This window comes from Xyrauchen texanus, chromosome 18 (assembly GCF_025860055.1).
Source record: "Xyrauchen texanus isolate HMW12.3.18 chromosome 18, RBS_HiC_50CHRs, whole genome shotgun sequence".
Taxonomy (NCBI): domain Eukaryota; kingdom Metazoa; phylum Chordata; class Actinopteri; order Cypriniformes; family Catostomidae; genus Xyrauchen; species Xyrauchen texanus.
The window spans coordinates 28,749,968-28,776,985 of record NC_068293.1 but is presented as its reverse complement, the minus strand read 5'-3'; the positions used below and the strand labels follow the sequence as shown (position 1 = coordinate 28,776,985).

General features: G+C 36.8%; 1 protein-coding gene across 1 annotated transcript in view; it reads right to left on the bottom strand.

Moving 5' to 3' along the window:
• The window catches only part of clybl (citrate lyase beta like), a 96,638-nt gene extending 69,845 nt beyond the window's left edge, over window positions 1–26,793 (bottom strand). Inside the window, exon 1 of the mRNA XM_052149141.1 lies at window positions 26,747–26,793. Coding sequence (XP_052005101.1) covers window positions 26,747–26,790 — 44 coding nt within the window. The 5' untranslated portion in view covers window positions 26,791–26,793. The remainder of the gene's footprint in view (window positions 1–26,746) is intronic.
• Window positions 26,794–27,018: the final 225 nt, after the last annotated feature.

Here is a 27,018-nt window from a genome sequence, read left to right as displayed (position 1 = left end):
TCCAATCTAAACACATGAAACAATAGAAAGAATCCCTAAATGTTATTTTGTTCCATTTCATATTTTGTGTCCATTTGCCTTTATTTGTAATCTTGTGATGGGCTCATTGTCAAAAGGACAGATCAAAGCCATGCCAACTGGACTAAGGGGGGTTTGTGCAGGCAAGCCACCACCCGAATTAAAGGGAAAATGCCTCAAAAGGCTGTTCATCTAAAAGGCTTTGGTGCCATTCCCAGGTCGTCACTTTCAAATGACCTGGTCTGTAATTCACACATCTTCATAATCACGGCTCTTCATGTTGAGTGAATACAAATCCACACTGATACAAATAAAAGGGCTTTGCTATTTAAAAAGGCTGGCCTTGCCACCACCAATTTTAGCTTATCTGTTTGTTGGGCTGCTCGGGAAGGTTAAACTATTTAGAGGACCTTTTCATCTAAACAAACTGTTCCCCCTCACCCTTTCAGACAACACAAGAATAGAGATCTGCCACTAGCAAATTCACAAAGCTTCTTTTCTTTGTTCTGAAATAACCAAAAACAAAGACATTGGGTCATAAGTTCTTAGCAAGAGATAAACAAAACAACGGCATGCAGTCACTAATGTTTCTTCGTCTAATAAAATGAATATTTAAAGTGAGGAAAAAATTTATTGGACACCCACACCTGTTAGAGCATTTAGCAGCTGGGGCGGGATTCGGATAAAGAACTCTCTTCTGGGGACATTTACAAAGGTGTTAAAATAATTCACTTTGTGCTCGCACGGAAACAAAATCAGAGAATAATTAGCCTAGTTGTTTGTTGGCACATCAGCTATTAGGTGATAATTAGTTCAGAAGCAAACTGTTTGAAATGGCTGTTTGATCTTCGTACAACTTCCCAAATTAATCTCGACTTTTCATGCAACAATTAAACCTTACCTTAGACACACATCTGATGTAAAAGTTATTTATTAAATAAAGTTAATTTGCTGATAAAGTTAAATATATCTAACCCCAAAGCCATCCTTTAAAGCAGTCAGAGGTGATGTGATGAAAAGGTTGCATAACTGTATTCAAAGCACTGCAAAAAAAAAAACGTTTTTCTTCAGAAAACCTTTATAGAGTCCCATCTGACCTCCTGATTTATTATATGATGGAAACAATTACATTCAGCATTCAATCCTATAAAAACTGGAAAGAAAAATACTCCCATCATCAGTGACTTCCTGTGTCAAACCCTAGTTTCCCAGAGACAGACTGGCACAGTGATAAATGGCACAGTTATTATTCTGGCCTAAAAACTGTTCAAAATGATCAAACAAATTTTAACCATTTTGGTGAAAACTTTATGGTCAAAATAAATTTTAGAGGAATAATACATTTTAGAATCATTTCATCACTAAAGTCTTTTACGATGGACTTCGGAGGATGAATTGATACCAACTCCCACTATAAGACTGCAATGAACCTCACTGATCTCTGCCTGAATTATAATGGTCTAATGATGGACTACATTCTTAAAATGGAAAACATAGTCTATCAATAAATTGCTAACAAAAGCCTTCATCAGCAAACAAATAATGCATTTATGTGAATTTTGGCAGTTAATCCAGGATGGACTTCAAAGGACATTTGTGACATTAATCTTAAGGTTCATTCAAAATCTTTGTTTAAACTCTGGCCCTTAAACACTTATTTATTTTACTAATTTTAAACCATGACTTGTACTGCACACAACAAACTAATATTGGCATTATATTCATGCTGTTTAGCCAGAGGCGAACTGGCCCCCACAGTGAGCCTTGTTTCTCCAAAGGTTATTTCTCTCCATTAACCAACATCTTATGGAGTTTTGTGTTCCTTGCCACAGTCGCCTTCGGCTTGCTCACTGGGGTTCTAAATACAATTATTATTTATTTTTATATATAATTTACAATCATATTTAATAAAACTACACAATGATGACTCTAAGACTTTATAGAAATTACGGTTTAATTTTCTGTTAATGCATGATTTTCTGTAAAGCTGCTTTGAAACGATGTGTGTTGTGAAAAGCACTTTACAAATTAAAATGACTTGACTTAATAGAGCACCCTCTAAATAAAAGCAGTAGGAGAGCATTTCGTCAAAATGCCTTTTAAAAATCTAAAAGAAAAAAATAATCCAAGGCTTGGCATGTATTAACTGCAGCTGAGGGGACCATGGCATTATTGTCCCCTTTCTGTCTCGTGTTTCATGTATGTTCTTTGTGTGAGCACACGGGTCCCGTTGTTAGTGACCGCCGTGCGCAAGTTGCTGCCATGTGCTCTCCGGTGATGTCACGGTCCTGTCACCTTGTCAGGTTGTGTTTTGTCTGACAATGACCATGGCATAATCGTCCCTGTCTGTCTCATGTTTGTTCTTTGTGTGAGCGCATGGGTCTGGTTGTTGGTTGCCACCGTGCACGAGTTACCACCGTGCGCTCGCCAGTAATGTCATGGACCCGTGACCTTGTCAGGTTGGGTTTTGTCTGACGAGGACCATGGCATCCGTTCACTGTTTGTTTTGTTCCAAGCGTGTTGATGTTTTTGCCCTCATGTGTTTCAGGTGTTGCTGGCATGCAGAATGAGCACTTCTACGGGAATGTTGATCATGCCAACTTTCAGCTGAAAGCACCATCTGCCCCTTGTTTGTTCATGCCTATATTAAACTCTTAGTGTGGCATGTCCTTTGCTGATTGTTAAATATAGTTATATGTTGAATGGTTAATGTTGCTCAGTGTTGACTACGTTTTTGAGCATTGCTGTTTGATGTCGAGTTCTAACCTAACTCTCTCTGCCTAGTTGGTCCTGTCTCGTGTATCTGTTGGTTGCCCGCATGTCGGGTGTGTGGTTGCCTTCCATCTTTGCTGCGTTGTCAGCTGGTCTTCCATGGAGTATACCCAGTCTCTGCCCGTGTGTCAGGAGTTAAGTTCGACATCTCTGCTGGGCATTGTTTAGCAACTCACTAAACTTTAGCAGAGGATTCTACAAATCTGTTCCTCACCCAATGACTGCTCATTATTGCGGTTAATAAAACCTTTGAAATGTTCATCTGCTCTTGGGTTTGTTTGATCTCACTACCGTTTGTTACAGCTTTAATATGCGGAAGTCAACAATGGCATTCTTCTATTCTATTGTGACCTCACATCCAGGGCTGCATTTTTAAAAGCGTCATACACCTAAAGTTTTTTTGTTTACCACATCCACACTAATCCGTTTTTTGTTTGAGAACTAAATTTGTTGTTTCCAAACATCATCCTTTTCCAAACTGTACAGTAATGGAGATCATTTTCATGAAAAACAGTTTCAGTATGTATGGGAGTTGTTAACATAGCAAAATGAAAATGTATTACACTACGTGTCCACTGGTGCAGAGTTAGTGGAGCTAAGTGGGAGTTTTCAAGTGATTCCTATGTAAGCCGAGCGACACACTGGCGACGGGTGTTGTGGGATTAAGTGTAGCACGCTTTGAGAGCGGCTGAAAGTGTGAAAGTTGAGAAAATCAACACAATTAAATAAAATACTGCTTATCTACTTTGGGAATTCATGCATGCATACATATATATATATATATATATATATATATATATATATATATATATATATATATATATATATATATATATATATATATATATATATATATATATATATATATGATTTTATTGACTGTGCAATGAAAAACAAATCAAAGAAAATACACATTAATATTTAAAATTACAAACACGCCCAAAAAGTGGCTGATGTCTAGCATTGTGAGCGGCCTATTATATTATATTTCAATAATTAAAAATAAATTATCATCTCCATGACTCCACTGAACCTTGAAGCTTGCACCTTACCTACCAGATGAATTTGTGAATGCTAAATATTGCATGAACAAAGATAACTGTGTGCAAAAAATTATTGTCTACAAGTAATAGATCATAAAATAATGTGTAATTATGTACAAAGATGAAGTTAAATTCTAAGTATTTATAAAGTTACACAAAAAGCTATAATGACGTTACAATTACAGGCAAATAGGAGAAAGTTCAGCATTGCACACACAGACACTTGCGTACAGTTTCATGAAAAGCACATTCTCGCATGTTCAATTTAAGTGCATTTTTGGGAAATACATATAAAAAAGGAACAAACTTTTGTAACCTAGCACATAGAAAATGCTCTTAAGAGCCAAGATGCATCATTATCGGGAAACGCAGCCTGGTTGTCATTTAATGCAGTGATTTCTTAATTCTGGCACTGGAGTACCACAGCACTGTACATTTTGGATGCCTCCCTTAATTATGACACACCCTTTGAGCCTCTGCTAATGAGTTGATTTAGATATGTTAAATAAGGGAAATGTTTTGACTTCTTAAACGGCTAAGGATTCTAAGGATTCCCAGTTATTTAGAGGAACGTATGACATGATAACACAGTTCAGCAGAAGTGCAGCCAAGAGTTGTTGTACATTTAGCGACCCAAGCCGCCGAGCGGTCAGTGAAAAGATTAAACCGAAAACATGGTCAGGAAGAAAACAAAGCTTATAAGTCACAGTCACACCTCATCCCAGGGTCAGCCTCAGGGCAGACGGTGTTACAGTGCTACACCTTAACAACACAATGATCCCGTGATTAAGACTGACACCAGATAAGCTCTGCCTGACACAGTCATCACAGTGCTATTATTTTGATACCAGCTCCGTGTTAAGGGAAAGCTGTAAAGGAGCACGGGTTTTTTGTCACTTTAGAAATCAAACATATTGCTACAACAAAATGCTTCTGTTTGGGCTGAACTATGTGGAGATTGTTGTTCAAGTCCTTGGTTAAATAAAAGGCAGACATATAAGATTAAAGGAACTGGCATGCAATGGCAATAAAGAAAAAAACACCATTAGAGGTATATTACGAGTACAATACAAGTTAAGCTCGACCAATAGCAGTTGTGGAATATGTTGATTAACAAATTATTTTTAACTCGTCGCTCGTTTATTTAAAAAAAAATAAACTGCGGTTAAAGCATTTACAATGGAAGTGAATTGGGCCAGTCCATAATCGTTAAAATAATGAACATATTGTTTCAAAAAACAATTGTAGGTGTTGACATGATTTTACTGTGATAAAAATCGCTTACTAACCTTATCAGTATAAAATTATATGCAAAATTACAACTTCATTGTCATGATGACTTAACGCCAATAAACCCTGTAACCTGTTAAATTTTCATTCTAAAATCAAGTTAACATGCATAATGTTTACGTCTTGTGACTAAATATTTAGATCAATGTTTATTTTATGTTTATGGACTTCCATTGCAAGCTGCTTACTGTAATCAGTTTTTTTTTGTTTTTATTTAAATAAGAAACGAGTTGAAACATTTTTTTTATGGTAATCAACATATTCAACAAATGCTGTCAATTGAGTTTAAAGGATTAGTTCACCCAAAATTTAAAATTCTCTCATCATTTACTCACCCTTATGTCATCCCAGATGTGTATGACTTTCTTTCATCTGCTAAACTCAAATTACATTTTTTTGAATGGGTGCCAAAATGTTGAAGCTCCTAAAAATCACAAACCAGCATAAAAGTAATCAGACGACTCCAATGGATAAATCAATGTCTTCAGAATCAATATGATAGGTGTGGGTGAGAGATACCACCTGCCTAATATTGTGTATGTCCCCCTTGTGCCGCAAAAACAGCGCCAGCCCGCATCTCAGAATAGCATTCTTAAATGCTATTCTTCTCACCACAATTGTACAGAGCAGTTATCCAAGTTACCGTACACTTTGTCAGTTCGAACCAGTTTGGACAATCTCTGTTGACCTCTCTCATCAACAAGGCATGATTGTTGGTGCCAGACGGGCTGGTTTGAGTATTTCTGTAACTGCTGATCTCCTGGGACTTTCATGCACAACAGTCTATAGAATTTACTCCGAATGGTACCAAAAACAAAAAACATCCAGTGAGCGGCAGTTCTGCAGATGGAAACACCTTGTTGATGAGAGAGGTCAACAGATAATGGCCAGACTGGTTAGGACTGACAAAGTCTACTGTAACTCAGATAAACACTCTGTTTTGATGGCACATGGGAGACCCACACAATATTAGCAGGTGGTTTTAATGTTGTGGCTGATCAATTTATATATAACTGGCAAAGTTTAAGTCCTTTTTTACTATAAATTCTCCTCCCTGCTCAGTCAGTCTCCACTTTAACTTTCACATTCTTCTTCTTGTGTTTTTGGTGATTCACATTATTTATGCATATCACCCCTTACTGGGAAGGGAGAAGAATTTCTAGCAAAAAATAACTTATATATTGATCTGTTTCTCCGCCACACCTATCACATCACTTCTGAAAATATGGATTATAAAACTGAAGTTGTATGGATTACTTTTATGCTGCCTTTATTTGTTTTTTGGAGCATTAACATTTTGGCACCCATTCACGTGCATTGTTTAGACAAACAGGGCTGAAATGTTCTTCAAAACTCTTTCTGAAAGAAAGTCATATACATCTGGGATGGTTTGAGGGGGAGTAAATGATGAGAATTTTCCTTTTTAGGTGAACTATCCCAACATGGAGCATTCATTTAAAGAGACACACAAAAAGGAAAATTTTATAATAAACTAACAATCCTGTCATTACAAACTCATTTTACTTTCTGTCTTCCATTAAACACTAGGAAAAAGTTGTCAAGAATGCTAGGGACTGACAGCCTCAGTCCTTTCACTTAGGAAAAAAGGGTAGTGTTAACATTCTTTAAGTCCTAAAGGTTTAGAAAAACATCAGGGTAAGTAAATGATAACATAACTTTGATTTTGAGGTGAACTAAACCTTTAAGGCAACTGGTATGCAAGAGAAACAGTCATTCCAAGGCAATGAAGAAAAGACCCCCCTTAAGGCAGAGGAGAGCTTGATTAGGCCCCTGGTTTTAACCGCATCCGATGGGCAAGATATCTCCCCCCCCTCATTTACAGCCGAGACTGACCTCCTGTATTCCTGTAAATAAGTGACGTGGTTTTAACGGTGCCTATATCCAGCCATGGGAAAAGTTTTCTAGCCTTATCTGTCCTCCTCATAATAAAAGGACCACATTTCACTGCACCTCGACAGAAAGGATTCAGGCTGATTCCCAATATAAGCATAAATTGCAGAGAATGGTACACTATCTTCACATGTGACCTTTAAACCTGGGGTACAACTCGAGGCATCACAACAAAGCTACACTGCACCTTTTCACACTGGAAAAGTGCAGACAGCTTTTGACAGTTGTTCCCAGTTGCAAGGTAAAAAGAAATGTGCCCATCATAAAGCAGAGTCTAGGAAACAGGATAAGCGCTCCAGCCAAGACTATAAAACACTCGCTGGGAACTTGAAAGCCACGCAGGCAAAGTTGAGGGCTTCCATCTGGAAACAATTAACAAACAAAAACTAACCAAACAAATATTGTGTGTAAGAGGGAAACTAACTGTAACCAAACCAAAGGCAGCTGAGCCAGGAAACACAAATCTTGAAGGGTCAGTGATGTGAACAGACATGTTCTATGAGGACAGGTTTCTCTCAAGTGTGATGAGGTGGGGTGTCTTCGGTTCAGTCCAGTTCCTGTGTGAGACAGGATCTTGGCCTTGTTCTAATGAGCTGCAGCACTAGCCCTTACTCCCAGCGATGTGAACAGACACCCATCACACTCCCCATTAAAAGGAGTAAGTAAACAGTCTCACTTGCCTCTGCGGCTTCCACCTCCAAATGCTGCACCCAATCAACTCTCTGGGAAAAGGATAGGATACATGGAGTAGGGTTGCAGCGGTATACCAGTTTCAAGGTATGAAAACTGACGGATATCATACCATGTACATTTGCTTATTTACGGAATTGAGAAAAAAAAAAATGCAACCGGATGGAGAATCTCACCTGCGCATCTCCTTTCTTCTTCACACACACACACACACACACACACACACACACACACACACACACACACACACACACACACACACACACACACACACACACACACACACACAGTAGAGAAAATGTCAGAGAGAAGTGAGGTGAGGGGGTCTGAAATAGGTGAGTGTGTATGTGAGTTAAAGCAGTGTTTCTCAACTGGTGGGTCACGGACAGCAGGGAAAGAACAATGCCATGGTTCTCTCATTGAATATATTTTGCCGGCCACCCAAGTGATAGCCTACTTAGGACTGCCGAGGCAGATTTTATGATAATCTTGCAATCAGCTAAAGGCTTCTCATCAGCACTCGCGATAACGATATGCTCTGGTCTCTGACGAGCGTGTGCAACAAATGGTCTTCCCTCGATATTGTGAATGGCAGACCTCAAAACTGATGTGACCAATTTCAATTCTAGTGAGACATTTCTAGTTTAAAGCATTGCGGAGGAAGTAAAGTCAAACCTCTCAAACTTTAGGCAGTCCTGACATGCCAAACAAAACTGAGGAAAAGAGTAACACCGTGCTATGCACACTTTTTTTTTCATTATGCATCATCACCTTCACAAAATTGTTTCACGATTTTCCGTGAGTAAACGCCACTTATGTTTTGACAATTTTATAGTTTCATATTAAATAATCTAAAAGGTAGAATCTATTAGACCTAATTTTATATCAATAGTGGCAGTTATAGTTAAAGTTTCAAGATGTGCTTCAGCTAGCATTTATTTTTTCAGAAATATTTTAATTTGTTATTATTATTACTATTATTTAACACTAGCTACACTGACATATCCATGGTAATGAGGAGCATATCCTCCTGTGTAATATGTATGTTCTGTTTGAATTCTGTTAACAAATGGGATAATAATGAGTAAATATGCGCTTACATTTTTAAAAGGGAGGAAAGAAAACTTATTGTAGATTTTGTTGTTGACATCAACAACAAAAATGATGTCACTTGATGCATGTGCTTGTATTTGAAAACCAGTGGTGGGCCATGCATTTAAAGTCAAGGCCTTCAGTGTGATCCATGTCATTAAGAAAACACAGTTTCAAATTGAATAAGACACCCTATGCCTTTGGGCATCATACATTATATCACAGCTAACTAGTAATACAACTGATATTTTAAAAACACATCCACACACGAAAGCCAGAACTTGAACAAGCCTAATTTTAACTGCAGCATGACTGTTTTGTGAAATGAACGGCTCCCTAACAGACATTCAAAAATCATAATTTTTCATATGAAATCTACCAAGGTGGTGTATAATACCTGGAAAAATCTATCTAATAATATTTGCCATAATAATTATTTAAATGTTGATTGCAATACATTTCGTTTTGTTAGGGTACACGGTTATGCTGCGTTCCATTCAAGTTGGACGAGGGATATTCCTACTTGATATCTCTGACCATAAATGCATTCCATTCCCCGATATTCAGATGATGACGTTTAAGGAAATAAAACTGCAACACTCCTGTTAGCTTAGCAGTTGTTTGACTCCAAGCAATCCAACTGATAAACAATGCTCCAGTGCTAGTGTTTGTGCTTCAGGTGTCTGATTATCAAAAGAGATTATAATGTTTTATACACCTGTTTCTGCAGACATTTGTTAAACAAGATTTAATATCATGTAATGTGGAAACAAACAAATTTATCAATATTACTTAATAAAGTGAATGTATATCTCCCGGAGCGTCGACATGTTTGTGTAACATCATGCCCCTGCATCTTGGCGAAATCAGAGTAGAGAATTTCTGCACGAGCCTACAAGTTGTAATTCTGACTTCAAGATGCATTCCATTGCACTTTTCCTTGTAGGAAGTTCCGACTTTTGAGTCGCAGCACTTCTTTTTAAAACTTGATCCAACACTGAATGCTCAAGCAGCCAAATTTACTCTTTGAAAACTCCTGAAATTGCTAAAACAAAGCAAAAAGCACATACCAATTTACTTGTGAAAATCAGCCCTCCTTTCATGTTTAATAAATTATGCAATCACATGGTCAAGCAGAACATCTCATGTTTTTAAATCCATAAGGATCTCTTTCTCAGTGGTGATGTGGCATTGAGAGCCCACTCATCAGTAAGATCTCGTGTTTTTCGAATGATCTACATCACTTAAAGTGCGATTGCATCACTCAAGGCCAGCTAGAAGGCCTCGACTGGTACATATCCTTAAGATCACACCCACCAAGAACAAATCAATCAATCTGATTGGCTGATGAATCTGACATTCTGAATTTAGTTGCTCATTCATTTGCACCGTTGAGGGATTCTGTCGAAATTCTGAAGGCCTGAGGGGGTGGAGCTCAGACTCACGTGCTGCGGGCATGCAATTTGTGAAAACGTTGTTAAACTTTGCTTGTAAGGAATAAATACTAACTGGATAAACTTTTAGTTTGTCTCTATTTGTTTGTCGATTAATTAAGAGTGAAAGCAATTAAAAATACATAGGCAAAAAGGTGATTGAGAATGAAAGGATGAAAAATATTATTTATTTGGCATGTTAGGCCAGCAGAGAAGGTTTTGCTGGCCCCAAGAAATAGCCACTGTTGAAAACGATGAACAAAACTATGCAACATAAAAGGAAATGTGACAAAGGATACATTACATACAGGTTTCGTTATTACTATGGTGGATCGCCACTTAATTTCCAATGTAAAATCTGGGTCCTGAAGCAAAACCAGTTGAAAACCACTGAGTTAAAGGTACAGACAGGAGCAGTCTGGCTGCACTGTCACACTCCTACTGTATGTTAATTGTTAATAATCATAGGACATTAATTTAAAAGCTCACACAGCTGATGTTGTTTTTCATTTAGTAGTTAATTTAACATGCTATGCTAACATATAAACGAAGATGTTTTAGTTATATAACATGTTATTGTTACATTCTATTTTTTATCATGTTTAAATTTTGGTTCATTATTATAATTCTGTTAGCTTTCTAATTTATTCTATTTATTTTAAAAAGGGAGACTTTTTTTTATTTTTTTTTTATTTTTTACACATACTTCAATTAAAACAATTTTTTTTCAAGTTTCAATTATAATAAAGCATTTGTTCAACCAAAAGAAAGAAAAAAAACCTTCTGTTTTCACTCCTTTAAGGGTCATTGTAACTGATAATATTAATTGTGTAATACTGTATACTGTGATACTGTGAAACCGTGACATTATCTGAGACGGTTATCATACCATGAAAATCTCTTACTGTTGCAACCCAAACATGGAGTGAGATTATCAAGAGCAGGCACTCTTAATTGGGAGCATCCAGAAGGTAAAGAGCAGGAGGGGAATGTAGTTACGATTAGCAGATGACCGATATTGTCGCTGCTGATACCAAGAAAGAATGCAGAATAGTGTCATGATAAATTGTAATAATTAGAACTAGATGGCAAAAACATGATATATTGCATGGCATGGCTTATAAAAAGAGGTAGGTCTTTCATTCCCATAGAGATTTTAAAATCAATATAATACAGTTATCACATTTTAGCTAGCTTCCTATTCAATTAAAAACACTTTATTTCACTTAAATCTGTGAAGAAACGTTTGGTTATTCAGTCCATATTTATTTATGCAATACAAATGACTGACATTTACCTGTAATAGACTGATGGGTTTTTTTATATCCTGTGGTACATACATTTATTTTCCTATTAAAATCAATGTTAGGGTTAAACCTTATGTTAAGGTTACATTTAAGTTTTGGGGTTAAACTTAATTATAATATGTTTAATTTAATTTTCTCTATGGAAGTAAAAGTCATACAATTTTAAAATTTCTCACAATAATTATTACCACTTGTTAATTATGAGACCATGTTGAAGAATGCAATATATAAAATGTATTCTAGCATAATAAAGGCTTAAACAATTTATTAATGGGATTTGAGATGTACACATATAAGCTAAAACTTTAACAAACAATTTTTCGTCACAATATTTAGGCTATTTGAAATTCACAAAAAGCATCTGAAAAAAAATGGTGTATTACCTTTTGAGAAGGCTGATTTTGGAACAGATATAAGGGGGAACGCTTCTGTTAAAATGTCCCGCAGGTACAGTTGTCGGAATATGCCAATAATCTTAAAACTGACGAATATGAGGCAATTTATTGGCCTGGCCGATTTAACTAATTGGTCAATCACTAGCTACAAATTTCAAAAGCTGACCTGAATAAGCTTCCAGAGTAATGGATCTTCTGCAAGGACAAGTCTTAATAGTGACTAAACTCTATAGTGCTAGCTGCTGACATTAGGCCCTTTTCCACCAACAGTCCTGGTACTTTTCTCTTAGTAACTTTGTAGATGAGAACTCTTACGAGGAACGGAACACCAGATAAGACTTTTCCCTTATTGCATTCGCACTCACACAGTAACAAACATACTGACGTCATCTAGTATCGGCCATTTTTATTCAGACATTATTTGCATGCACGTTTAAATAGCAACAAAAACAACAAAACTGATGGAGGACGCCGGTATCTGAGCTACACTTTTGTTTAAGGCTGTTTTATACAAACTTTGGCTGCATCAGAAAAAGTAGGCAGCTGCCTTATCAGTTAATGGATTAAACAACAGAGTTTAAATAGAGCATGTGAGCCGTGCATGCGGTGCTCCTTACTGCAGCCGGAGTGAAGAGATGAGACGGTGAAAGCGCTGTTTAGTCGTGCAGCACATGCTGAACAACATGTTGAAAATGCACTATAAACCTACTTATCAACATAATCTTTTACGATAAAGGCTTTTATGACTGTATTGAAATACTCATTGACTTAAAAGATATCTTGATGCAAGTTAAACATGCAGTAACAGGCATGCAATGTAATGTAAACTAGATTTCATGACTGTTTATTGTACAATAAAGTTCAATGACGCACTCTTGATAAACATCTGACTATTTACATCCATCATCCCAGGAAAAAGCTGCTGTCTGTCACTTAGTCGATGAGACCGGCGGAAGCTGGATTAGTCAATTCCACGCCACATATATTTGCAAAAATATAAAGTATTGCAAAATAAAATAAAGTTTTGCAAAATAAAAAAAAGTATTGATCAAAAAACTTGTTTTACTTTTGCACAATTAACATTATAAGTGATGTTATTTTATTGTTTGTAGATCGTTTCCTGGGATGCTTATTTGTTACGATCTTTTAACTTTTTATTTGTAATCTATCTACGGTCTCCTTTAACAGTGACAATGTAACATCTATTTATTTATATATTTTTAAATATGGAGTTTAATTTTTTTTAGAAGACAACATACTATGGTATAGACAATTACAATCTATAAAATAAACATAAGAATCAATCAATAGTCCAATCAATTGAGAGAGAAAAAACTGCAGATGCTGGCTATTTCAGACGCGTCAGCGAGTGTGGCTAATAAATCCATCGCTTTAACTGATCTCCAACTTCTTTATCTGAAGCAAACGCTGTTAAAACACATTTATTGCTAATTAAATAAAAGGAAACAATCAACTTTACAAACCAGAAATTCACCTGCATGCCTCTGCTCGGCCATGATGTTTGATCCCTGTCTCAAGCTAATGACGTAACTTCCAGGGAGGCATCACTGAGCCCGTTGTACACGCCCCAATCCCCTGACTCCACCCCCACGTCAAAACAGTGCCATAAAGTGAAACGCACAGAAAAGTGAAGCGCAAAGGCAAAACGGTATCATGAGCTCACAAGTGATGGAAATGCAGATTAAAAGGAGCGTTGCAAAATAATTAGTAGGCACTGCAAAGAAAAAGATGTGTGGCAAAATCATTGCTGCCTAAAAATCTGTTGCAGAGATAAAAAAGGATAAAAGTTCTTTAGTTTCTTTTACAACAGTCATTGATTTTTGCAATTAATTATATCTTTTTGCTATATTTTATTTATATTTTGCAATTCTTTCTTTTTTTCTCTCAATACTTTATTTTTTCTTTTGCAAAACTTTATATTTTTGCAAATATATGTGGCATGGAATTGACTCCATAATCCTGATTCCACTGGACATTTCCGCAGCCTTTGACAAAGTCAACCATCCGATTCTACTCTCCACCCTCTCTACTCATCACAGGAACTGACTGGTTTATTTCCTATCTCTCAGGTAGGTCCTTCAAGGTAGCCTGAAGAGGTGAGGTGTCCAAGTCACATCAGCTGCTTACTGGGGTACCTCAGGGCTCAGTGCTTGGGCCACTTCTCTTCTCTAGATACACAACAGTAATGCAAGGTCTCACAGCCCATCAACTTTGAAACCAAATGTTTATATACATTTAAATATGTGGCCCCCAGAGCTTATGCAAGGCCCCCTCAACAGAGCCCTGTGACTATGAGTGCCACCAGCCCTCTTATAGGACTCTTTTGCCTTCCTGATTCGAACAAAAAATGTTGAGCAACTCTTTAACCTTAGAACGCCACACATTTAATATTGTATTCATTACATTCTAAAGCCTCTACATCATCACCACGATGTGGATGAGAGGTCTACTCTCTCCTGGTGAAAGTTTTCATGTTGTACTGGAAATAGAAGACCAAAATAGCTACCATGATGTTTTAATGCACTCAGCTTTTTTATGTGAAATCTTTGCTGATTTTAAAGTAAAAGTAACAATAATGTTTATTTTGCTACTGATATTACAAAATTAGTATTTATTGAATTCAAGCATCATGTGCTTAAAACTTCATTATTTTGTAAAACAATTGGTTTAAAAAAATTTACGTTATGTTAGGCTTTATATGGTTAAGCTTTATTCTTTGTATAAAGGGGCAGTCGAACAAAATAGTTTATTACACTATTCATTGCTATAACTGCATGTTTGCACTATATTACAAAAAAATTACTTTGCTTAGGTGGTTGGGAAAAAGAAAATTTTGATATTTTACTATTTTATTTTATGTTCCAAAAGTACTGATTAAACTAGATATGTAAAGTTTGAGACAAACTATAATGTTGGTCTGACATAACCTTGTCTGAAAGTTTAAAATGGTTTTAAATGCTTGAAGTTAGAATTTTTTCAGGTTTGAAAGAAAGTAAGTAGAACATCTTAAAGCAGATTAAAGTTAGTGTGTGTAAGTTTTGACAGCTGAAGTTTGAAATTACGAACATTTCAAAACAGACTCATTTTATAACAGGCTTATTTTAACTTTCTGTCAATGTAATTTAGTTTAGGCAATTTTTGGACACTTTGAAAAGGCTTAAATGATGCCTTTGCAGGGGTTTTCTATGGAAGAAGAATAATGGTAGTCAAGCTGTAGGGTTGTTCCAAACAGAATTTCCCAAAAAATTACCAAATAACCACTATCTTTGAGCCCCACACTTTTCAGCCAATTGAAGCACTCACAATGGACGGTTAAGTCTTTATAGGTTTGATCAAAGTTGAAAAGATAGCGGTTTCTCATCCACACCCATTATATACTGCTTCTCATTTCTTATATTGTTTCTGAAGATATGAATTTAAATCACTGGAGTCTTATGGATTACTTTCATGTTTTCTTTATGTGATTTTTGGAGCTTCAAAGTTCTGGTCACCATTCACTTGCATTGTATTGGCCAACAGAGCTTAGATATTTTTCTACAAATCTGTGTTTTCTGCTGAAGACAGAAAGTCATTCACATCTTGGATGGCATGATTTGTGTAAATAATAAGATAATTTTAATTTTTAGGTGAACTATCCCCTTTAAAGTGTCCAATGAAGTTAAAAAAAATTCATAATTTATTATGGCCCCTGTAAAAATATGCATTTTGTACACATAATTTTAAGTATTTACATTGAGTTTACATTATGTAAAACAAACATTAAAATGGTACTGTCTCTAAGTCCAGTGGTGGATCAGCGGTTGATAAGCTGATGTTAGCGGATTCTTTACCACATCTGTGTTGTGTGTTTAAATTAATCTGACTGTACATAACAGAACAGGTATTAAAACAGACTTGTTTCAAATCAATGAAAATAGATTGCATAGACCTCAACTTTAAAAAATAATTGGATAGGGGGGCCATAAAAGAATATTGGCCCCAGAGACCTTAATAGTCATAATCCACCCTGGTCACAAAGTACAGATGTGATGAAAACTCATATTTTGTCTCCCCATGAAGTCACACACACACACACACACACACACACACACACACACACACACACACACACACACACACACACACACACACACACTGAACAGTGATTCTCTTTGGATACTTTGTTTTTTTAAATGTTATTTCTTTTAAGGGAATTGTAAAGTTAGCACAATCCTCTGAATATAAGGCTAGAAGCTAGTTGTTTACTACGGCGGCTACGGAGCTCCTCTCCTTTCTCAAAGCAGGTTTGTGACCAATCAGAAGATGCAGCAACTACCGAAGACCCACAGTTATATGCCCAAAAGTATCTGCCCCGGAGAAGGAGCTAAAAATGGCCCTTAAAACAGCTTCAAGGAACTCTGGTTCCTTAGGGGCGAAAGCAACAAAAGATCTTGTCTTGGGTAAAAGTGCCTAAAATGGGCTTTACCGCCAGTGGGAAAGGCCCAATTGGAACAATCTACTTTATTTAGCCTTAAGGAGGTCGCTTCAAGATTACGGGGTGATACACGTTAGGACCTCAGGAAGATGGTTATTAAAAGGTCATGGGGTGGCCGTTTCATTGTGATGAGTGAGCGACCTTCAGATCCCTGGGGCACCTGTTCAGCGTTTCCACTGAAGTGGTGCCCCGAACTCAGTTTTAAATTATTATATCTTTTTATTCTTATTTTCTTGTTATTATTTTTTTTATAAACAAATGTTATCATTTACCTGTAAACCACTTTAAATTACAACGGTGTATGAAATATGCTTAAAAAATTAAATTGCCTTGCCTTAAGGTAAAGCTAAAAGACACAAAGAAAAGTGTACGAGTAGCAAAAGAGAAAGAGGAAGTAAAGGTGTAATCATTGCAGGGGTGATACCCATAATTAGCACTTGTTTTCAGGTACGTCATGCTCCTAACACATATCTGCTGAAAGCAGAGAAAACTGATAAGCTCCTAAATCCCAAAGACATGTGAGTACCTGAAAAGATATCAGGTTCAGTCAAACATAGAAAATATAATTGGAGAGAAGTGTACTGCATTATTGTCAAAATAACTAATTATCTGTAAATTGAAACTGAAAAAATTGTTATAATATTTCTGGTCCTGTCAGTTTTTATCCAAAATCAGAAATAAAATAATTTCACAATAAAAATCAGTATATGCTATTCCAAATTAATTATACATATGTTCTTGATCATTCACATCTAAGGATTTCATGAATAAACAAACGAACAAACAGACAAATAAGAAAAATTGGAAGATAAATTACTTATCTGATAGCAAATGTGCTGATTTCATATAATAAAATGGTGTTAAAAAGAGAAGGCTCCCTAAGGGAGAAGAAAACCCTAGGCAGGAGCCGTTTTCTACACAAACAACAAAAACCCACGGCATTAAAAGTCTATTATGAAAAGAGAGACCCAATAACCTAAATTTGACATTTAACAGTTACTATAAAAATAACATTGAATCACTTATTCAAATCCATAAAAATACTCCTATAGCAACAAGGCAACTGTTCTATTTCAGACGGCAATACTTTATCCAGTGCAGTGGGGAAAGAGCCTTAAACCAATGCGAAAATTACAACTGGTGATTTAAAAGTCCAAAACACTTTAAAACACTGTGAGAGTATACGGCGTGCCCGGGTTGTAAATAGACAGACACATTTCTGATATAGAAGCCATACAAGTCAAGAAGGTGGTATTCAGGATCTCCGGCACCACCTATCACACCAAACACTGTCAATTGCAGTGCTCAAACCTCTTGCTGCGTAGCCTGAACCACGAAGTGTTCATATCCAAAGCTAATGAGAAACGCTGGAATGTCGGTGGGATGGTGGAACCTCACAGGCACAGAGAGGGGGCCGGGCCCAACCTCAGGGCTCCGAACTCCCCATTTACATGATGTGCCACACCATGGGAAATCTGCTCCTATTATAATCTCTCCTCTTATTGCTTATGTTCTTTTAATATTTCATTCAGTCATTAAAAAAGGATGGATATAATTTAATTGCACACTTCATTGCCAAAGACTAATTTCACTGTATGTGCTGTTTGCTCTTGCCTTTAAATCAGAACTTAAGATCTGTTTCTAAATAAAATGTGCAGCCTTTAGTGATTTAGGAGGTGGAGCAATTATAGATTAAGTATTTTGTATACATAAAAACACAAATGGTGGTTGTAAATTGATTAAAAGTCTAGACAGAGCTTGTAAACCTCAAAATAAATGTTAAATCAGAGCCATTAATTAATGAACAATCCAGCTCACAAATTCTATTTAATTTTTTCCCTTAAGTATATAAAATATATACTTTATATTGTATACTACCAAAGCACTGCTTTGAAGGGATAAAAGAAAGAAAGAAAGAAATCAAGCGAAGAATACAAGGGTATGCTTGTCAATAAAATGGCAACTTAATTTTCATTGACTTTCAAGGCTACCTACCTGGTATAAGATCAAAGGGCAATTATCAAACTGAGAACACTGCAAACACTGACACCATGGGGACAGAAAGAGTACTGCTGCCCTAAACCTGAGCATCCAAGTTGAACCCCAAACACTGCTTTCAGCTGTCTGCTGTAAAGTTGTTAACCATGATCTATTCGACAGGGAATGCATGGTGATTACGGGTGACCTTGGCACAGCGTGGCATACCCAGCAGAGGTTGGCCAGTCCAAGTCTCTTTTTAGAGCTTTGCCTGGAGTATGACGAACTAAGCATGGCAGATGCTGTGGCAGGAGATCATGCAAGCCAACCCATACACTGCACCCAGTTTAACTGATGTAAGCAACGAGTCAGTGGTTTCTTGAGAAATGTTTTCTAAGAATCAGTCTGTTCAGTCAAGCAGGCAATGAAACATGTGTATTAATCAAAATAATAAGGCTAATAAATAGTCTGTTTCTCTGTAAACATCATGACTATTCAGAGAGCTGTTTAATGTCAGTCATAGCTATTATTTATTAGAGAAAATTACTATTGACGTTTTTGTCTTTTGAATTAGGGGAGAATGGGGTGTCACACTTTACTTAGTTTGTCATCTAGTCAATGAGAAATAAAACCAATATGCATAATTATATTTTGTGATGTACAAACCAGCTGAAATAAGAAGAAAGCATCTATACAGTCTTTGAAATTTGACTTCTTACCACACATTAGTGGTAAGCTGCGTCATGCCAAGGGGTAATTTGAATCACTGTGAAACTTAAGCCAAAAAATGTACATGGTTCTATGCATTGGCAATTTACCAACATGTCTTACACAGTATAGACCTGATTTTTAGACCTGAATAAGTTGGCTTTTACATAAAATTTGTCGAATGTGTTAAACATTAAAAACTGCTTATCACTTTTCTCATGAGTTACTCTCAACACAGGCTGCTATCTATGATGGGTTCTTTATAAATATATGATCATCTTGCACTACTCTCCCATATATATTGGAAGAAACGACTGATTGTTTTTGATAATATGTAGCTAAACCTGGATTTAAAATCAAACTGTAATCAAACTGTAACAATGTTTCTCATCAAAGACAGCCCTTTCAATTCTTAATCATAATTGTATTGCAAAACAAAGTCAAAGCATACCATTGCTGTTATGTCTAAAAACAAAGTAAATTCCCAAAACTGTAAATTCCCAAAACTTCAGTACGAGCAGCAAGCTCGATACATGGACCGCATGAGTTCAGAGGTCTGGCTCTGGAACAAGACTCTATTGTTGCTTTTTTCACACATTCCTGAATGGCCATATTTACACAGATGCGATTCCACGGGCTATCTGAGGAGCCGCTCTCTGGCCGAGACCCTCCGTTGATCAAAGCATTTAATGCAAGAGCAGAGGCACTTGTTTGGGTCGGTAGGGACTCTGAGCACAAATCTCCATCTGTTGGCCGTATGGACCTTCTCAGTTACCTCCAGGACAAGAACTCTCCGAACTGCCATCCCTCTACATTCAGTTTACTCAGCTGGCTCCCAATCCTGTTACCTCCCCTTTGTTTTCCCTCAGAACATGTGTTAAGTTAATGCTCTGTAACAAATTTCAAATGTCAATTTGGGGGAGGGTCAACAACAGGTAATTGACCGATTTATTGATGTATTGATCTGAAAGACGAGTGAGGAGGAAGCTTTTTTTTTTTTATGGAAAACCCAACTGATCTTTCACACAGTTAAGATTTTTGGTTCCGTGAACAACTGAGACAAACAAACATGTCTCACCATGGACTAAAATCCTCACACACTTTATCAGGGGAATACCAGCAGCCTTACTTTCTCACTAAATAAATTCAGGCTTGCTTTGAACACAGAGGGTCAGATGAGATTTCCATCCAAAAACTGTTACTCCATTCAGTCCATATTTTGTAATCCAGATTTGCTGGTAGAATTTGGTTACAGTTAGGCTCAGGATTTACTCCCTAATTGGATTAAGGCCACACACCTCTGCTCTTGTTACCGGCACCAATCAATGTGGAAATGAGTTGTCAACACATCACTATTTACTCAGCACTCATTTATTTTTCTATGGGATGCCAAAGGCAGCACCTACACTAAAAGGCACCAGATGAGGGGGACCGGTGGCTTTGAACATTTAAAATGATCCGTCCTCTCCTGTTGACTTTGTTCGGAAATGTCACAGTCCTTCCACACACACAGAGAATATTAAAACAGGAAACAACAACAACCCTAATTTATCCCTTTCATGCACTGCAGATGCCGTTGATATTAAATTCAAACACATGTATTTTTGATCCAGTAGCAATTAAAAGCTCATAATATGAACAATTAACTTGATGGTGCAAAGCACAGTGGGATATTTTGGATACAGCATTAAGCAAAATGAGTTGAATTTAAAAATCATTACAAATAGGACATAAAAATATAGGCAACACCATCAGGACTGGATCATAGAAAAGTTCATTAACAAAACAAATTCCACATATCATCCAGTATCCTCAATAAGTAAAGTCTGCTAGAAATACACACGTTTGCAAAAAAAAAAAATCTCCAAAATTGCTTTCCATTGCTTCCAGGTATGCAAAGGCATTTGCACAGTTGCTCTTAATTGAAAAAGTTATAGTTGCGCATTACACATCATGGGTTTATAACCAGTACTATAAAGCCTTGGCAGGCAAAGGGGAAGCTTTAACTTATAGGGTCCAGGCTCGGGAAGTATAATTGACAAGCTCTAGGCTACTTTCATCACTTGTCGAGTTCATAGCGGCAATCCATGTTTCCTCTGGGATGCCGTTGCATCTTTGACATAAGGGTGTTTGTGACATATCCCAGTCTGCTTCCAAGCCAGTGGCACTTGGCTCACCATAAAACATGCACACACATTCCACTCGCAGGCCTCGGAATTGGGTCCAGCTCGTGCAGTTAGTCACACATTCAAACTTCCTTCCAAGCATACTCATTTTGCATTGTGGCATTTGTGGAAGGATGAAACGAAAACACAAGAGTTCACAGTTATTAAACAAATAGAAAACTGATGACTCATCTAGTTCTGCTTTACCTCAATATCTACCCAGACAAACATATATAAACAAGAAAAATAAAATAAAAGCTAAAAAAAATGTGAACTGTAGGTTTAATTATCAGAGATAAACACATCGTAGATGACCCTGGGCATCAAAACCTCATATTCACATACTAACTGCAAATATGACAAAACCTGGCGTGACAGTCACTTCACACAATAGATTAGCAGGCCCATCAGTACAGCGCCTCTGGAAATTCATCTGCTTTGAATTATAGACACCTGGCACCATGTTCCGATGACCAATGCTCAATACGGACAGATTACTGGGACCTTAAAACCATGCCTTCTTTGTAAGTGACATTTAAACTGTTTGAAGTCCCTCGTTAAAGTCTCTAAACAGGAATTAGACACAGATGTACCATGCAGAAATACAGTACTAATTTGCTTATTTGAAACACCACAGGAAAAAAAACAAGCATTTTCATAAACTTTTTGTAATTATTTAGCCTACATAATGCAAGATAAAATTCTAATGTAATTAAATATTCATTCATATTTGAAGAATATTAATTAGTGGCAAAATATTACAAACACTATCAAAATAAAATTGTGAAAAGCATCCCAAATGGTACACTTCGGCACGGTTTTTCACTATTTTGTGGTGTTAGTAGTGCGAGTAGTATGTTAATACTAAAAATGCAACGAAAAAAATTTACTAGGAGTACTCGGATGATGTCACCTACTTGAACCATCAAAATGGAGTGTGGAACTCAGCCATCGAGGCATGTTAACTGAAGGGGTGGACTTTCCTGGCTGTGTTGATGATCTGACAAAACAATTGAAAAATAATGGAGACTGACTAGTTAAATAGCAAAACTTTAGTGAATACAGCACCTTGCAAATGTGAGTTGAAAGCTTTACCATCATGCCACGCTATGTACATTATTTGAGACATGTGAATAACTGAGTTTGGCTAATGTGCTAAAACTAGCATCAACACAAAGCAATGACAAATGCTTCCAAAAACTAAAAAAACTTTAACGTTGCGTTCAAATATCCATACTTCCCCATATAGTATGCCAAAAACAGTATACCAATAGAGCAGTGGAAATTCTCAGGACCAGCAAAGCCTTCTCTGCTGGCCTAACATGTCAAATAATAAATATTTTTCATCCTTTCATTCTCAAACACATTTTTGCCTATGTATTTTTAATCGCTTTCCACTCTTAATTAATCTAAAAACAAATAGAGAAAAACGGTCAGAATGTATTCCTTGATGCTTACAAGCGAAGCGTGACAACTGTTTCACATATCACATGCCCAAAGCAGCATGTGGGTCTGAGCTCCACGGCCTCAGGCCTACAGAATTTCTTCAGAATCCCTCAATAGTGCAAATGAATGGGCAACTAAAGTCACATTGTCAGTGGAGATGCACTGATCCCATACCTGGATCGGTATCGGTTCAGATACTGAAGCTTTTAGACTAATTGTTTATCGGTCCGACGAGCCTGATCCAAATCCGATACTGTGTGTTGGTCATGTCCGTTACTGTCATGCCATAAAAACACAATTTAAGTAGTTCACATGACTCGTGCATTTTATTCAAAGCCACTTGAAGACATGCGATAGCTCGGTGAATCACAAAGGGCTGTGTGTAATAAGTAAATATATAAAATGCTTGCGCAGCTCCAGCGCGTTATTGAAAGGCATTGCTCTGTTTACACACACCTGCGGCTATTTTTAGCCTTCACGTGGTGCGTAATATTTGAGCGCTATAGTATACTCACGAAGCAAATTAAACAACTGTGAACTTGCCTACAAACAGACACACTTACTGGAGAGTTTATAATATATTTTTATTTGTTTACAAATTAAAATAATATTTAAGATGAATGGGTTCCAAAAAATAACTGTGTGAATGAAAAGTGAACTGATATCTTACATCTAGGGCTGTCAATCGATTACAATTTTTAATCAAATGAATTACATGGTGTCTCGATTAATTAATGTGAAGAGCCGGTGCAGTCATCCTTTCAGCATCCTCCTGCCACAGAGCTTCCTTCAACATGCCCACCACGTGTCCTCCTCCAAAACTACTGATGAATGCAGCGACGCTATGACTGGGACTCCGACAGGTAGGTTAACATTTAGCAAACAAACTAACAAACAAAATTGGCTAACTTGTAGTGGTACACGCTTGTGTACTTGTTAAATTAACATTTCTGTGCGCGGTGACATAGTCCTATAAACTGGGACCTACGTAAAGTTAGATATTGTTTGGATATATGGCTATAGATAGCTAGCTAAATCGATGCTAAAAATGCTTTAAGGTTGACAGTAACTGATCAAGTTTAACTCACATTGAACTAGTTATCTTGTTAAACCGTACTTATCCATAAGGTTGGCTGAATTAACAGTTTAGCTTTCTTGTTTGTTTTTTTGCCTCTTCACGTTAATGTTATAGCCTCTGCCGTCCCTGGCATGAGGAGACCAGAAGGCTCAGGAGATGAGTCTTTGTGTCTGTAAAAAAAGTCAACAAACTGAAAAAATAAAACCAACGTTTTTTGAGGTAATGTTTGTAATCTTGTTAAAATGGATTTCATAAAAATGTAATCTAAAAAGTATTGTTTAGGAACTGGTATAGAAGTCAAGATATCGGTATCGATATCACATTTCTTTTAATGATACCCAGCCCTATACTGGAATTACTGTTAATTTTGCTGCTTCATTATCCAGTATACTAGTTAATAATAAAGTGTTTCTTAATAAGATATACATTTATATTGAAATAATGTGTGGTTAGAGGTTTGTGTTTCTTTACATGTTAAAGAGTACACCCACCCAATTAGTTCCACACAATAATGTAAATATATAATCTTTATAATCTGTAATCTATACTGATTATGCAAAAAACAACACTGGTATCAGATCGGGATCGGTCTGTACTGAGATTTACGTTATCAGAATCAGAAGAGAAGTGGTATCAGTGCATCCCTAATTGTCAGATTCATCAGCCAATCAGACTGATTTATTTGTTCTTGGTGGGTGTGTTCATTAGGATATGTCCCAGTCGAGGCCTTCTAGCTGGCCTTGTGTGGCGCAATCACGCTTTAAGTAACATAATTTGAAAGTGAAGAGTGCGAGGTCTGGCTGAGGAGTCTACTGTCATCACTGCCTCTTATCACCATTGAGAAAGAGATCCTTATGGATTGCTTAATTTATTAATCAGGAAAGGAGGACTGATTTTCACTTCAAGCAAATTGGTAAGTGCTTTTTGCCTTGTTATAGCAACATCAGGAGTTTTCTAAGTGAAAATTAGCCTGCTGGAGCACTCAGTGTCAGTTTTGAAAAGTAGTGCTGCGTTCCATTCCAACTCGGAAAGTTGGATTTGACAACTTCCTACATCTTGAAGTCAGAATTACAACTTTTAGGCTTGCGCAGAAATTCTCAACTTGTGTGACATCATGCCAAGATGCAGGGGCATGATGTCACACAAACATGTCGACACTCAGGTAGATATACTAAGTAATATCGATAAATGAGTTTGTTTCCACATTACATGATATTAAAGATTGTTTAACGAATGCCTGCAGAAACAGGTGTATAAAACATGGTAAATTACAATCTCTTTTGATAATTGTACACCTGAAGCACAAATGCTAGCGTTGCAGCAATGTTTATCAGTTTGGTTGCCACGAGACATCTCTAATGAGAGTCAAAACCCCTGCTAAACTAATGGGAGCATTCCCGTTTTTTTTCCTTAAACATCCTCTTCCGAATATCAGGGAATGGAATGCATTTATGGTCAGAGACATCAAGTAGAATGTCCAACTACATTCCCACATCCAACTTGAATGGAATGGAGCATAACCGTGTACCCTGACAATTTTTTTTTATTGCAAGCAACATTTAAATCGCAAATATTATTAGATTGTTTTTTTTTCAGATATTATACACCTCCTTGGTAGAGTCATATGAAAAATTATGATTTTTGGATGTCTGTTAGGGAGACGTTCATTTCACAAAACAGTCATGCTGCAGATAAAATTATGCTTGCTTAAGCATTATGTGTCGTTTCAAGTTCTGGCTTTCGTGCGTGGACGTGTTTTTAAAATGTCAGATGGTATTATTAGTTAGCTGTGACATAATGTATGATGCCCAAAGGCATAGGTTGTCTTATTCATTGTGAAACTGTGTTTTCTTAATGGCATGGATCACACCGAAGGCCTAGACAATTAATGCACGGCCCGCCACTGCAATAAAGTAGTATGTCCGAATACTCCTTACTCATTAAGCAGTAAGCAAGGAAAACCCGGACTTTTGGCGGGTTTCTGTGCATTGACTGGACACATTAGGATCCATAATCACTCGAGAGCTGAGGTGACATCACGTTCAAAACACTGAATTTAAAAGAACAATGGAGAATCGCAAGTTGGACAGCTCTGTTTCAACTGTAAGAAAGTTGTGCTTAAATGGTGCTTGATTAACAAGACCAGAGATTATTTTTTCTGCTGCTTTTGTTATTACATCATATATTCGTGTCAAGAGTCAATATCCATGTCCCCAGATGACGTATGTCCGAAATCTATTCATACTACTCGCATGCATAGCTAAAGATCGTATCGTTTTACCAGTCGCAAATTGCATCCTTCATCAAATACAGTACACGGTTTCGGACACAGGGTAAATGTTCCATTTGGGAGGATTCTACATCCATAGTGCATAGTGTAAGTGCACAGTGTCTAGTGCTTCATTTGGGACAATTTTCTAAATTCCAAGAAAGCCCAAGCATTCTGTAAATAGAGCAGAGTATAATAGAATAAATAATTTAGTGCTTATTTATTCATTAGCTTACATATTTTTTAACTAATGTAATTCATACCATAAATATGATGGTATTTAGATATTAGTTTGCATCGTTTATTTCTTTAAATATGTGCCACTCTCGTTCGACCATGTCTGAGAAATGGTTTTTGACATCAAACTTTTGCTTTCTCATCATAACCCCTTTGATATTTCTAACATAACTACACAAGACACATAGTGGAGCATAAGCTACCATGTTCAAGTTTTGCAAGCGTTTTGAAAGACAGGAGAGCGATGAAGACAAACTTGAATGTCACTGTCAAGCTCAGTGTTTTTGTCTTATTCTCCCTTAATTCTCCCTGCTTACTCATAAATGATGTTCTTTCATAACTCATGCATAAAACCGATCAGTTTCACGTATGTACAATATATGATATGAAGAAAGGACAACAGAGTCAGTTCAAACTTACAGCATTGTTTCTCTTCTGCCAACAGAACCGATGCGCAGCGCCATGTTTTCAGCTCTCAACAGAAGACATTCCTATTGGCTGTCGGCATCTCAGTGTGTAAAGTTAAGACTTTTGATTGGCCAAACAGAAAAGCAGGCGCCTCTAGAGAACCGCAGCTTTCTGATTTAAAGTCCCAGACCACATATTTGTTCTTGACTTAGAAATAGTAAAGCGCACTTTCTAAATAAAACTCTTCATTAATATGTTTAAACATATTTCTTTTTTTTTCTTCC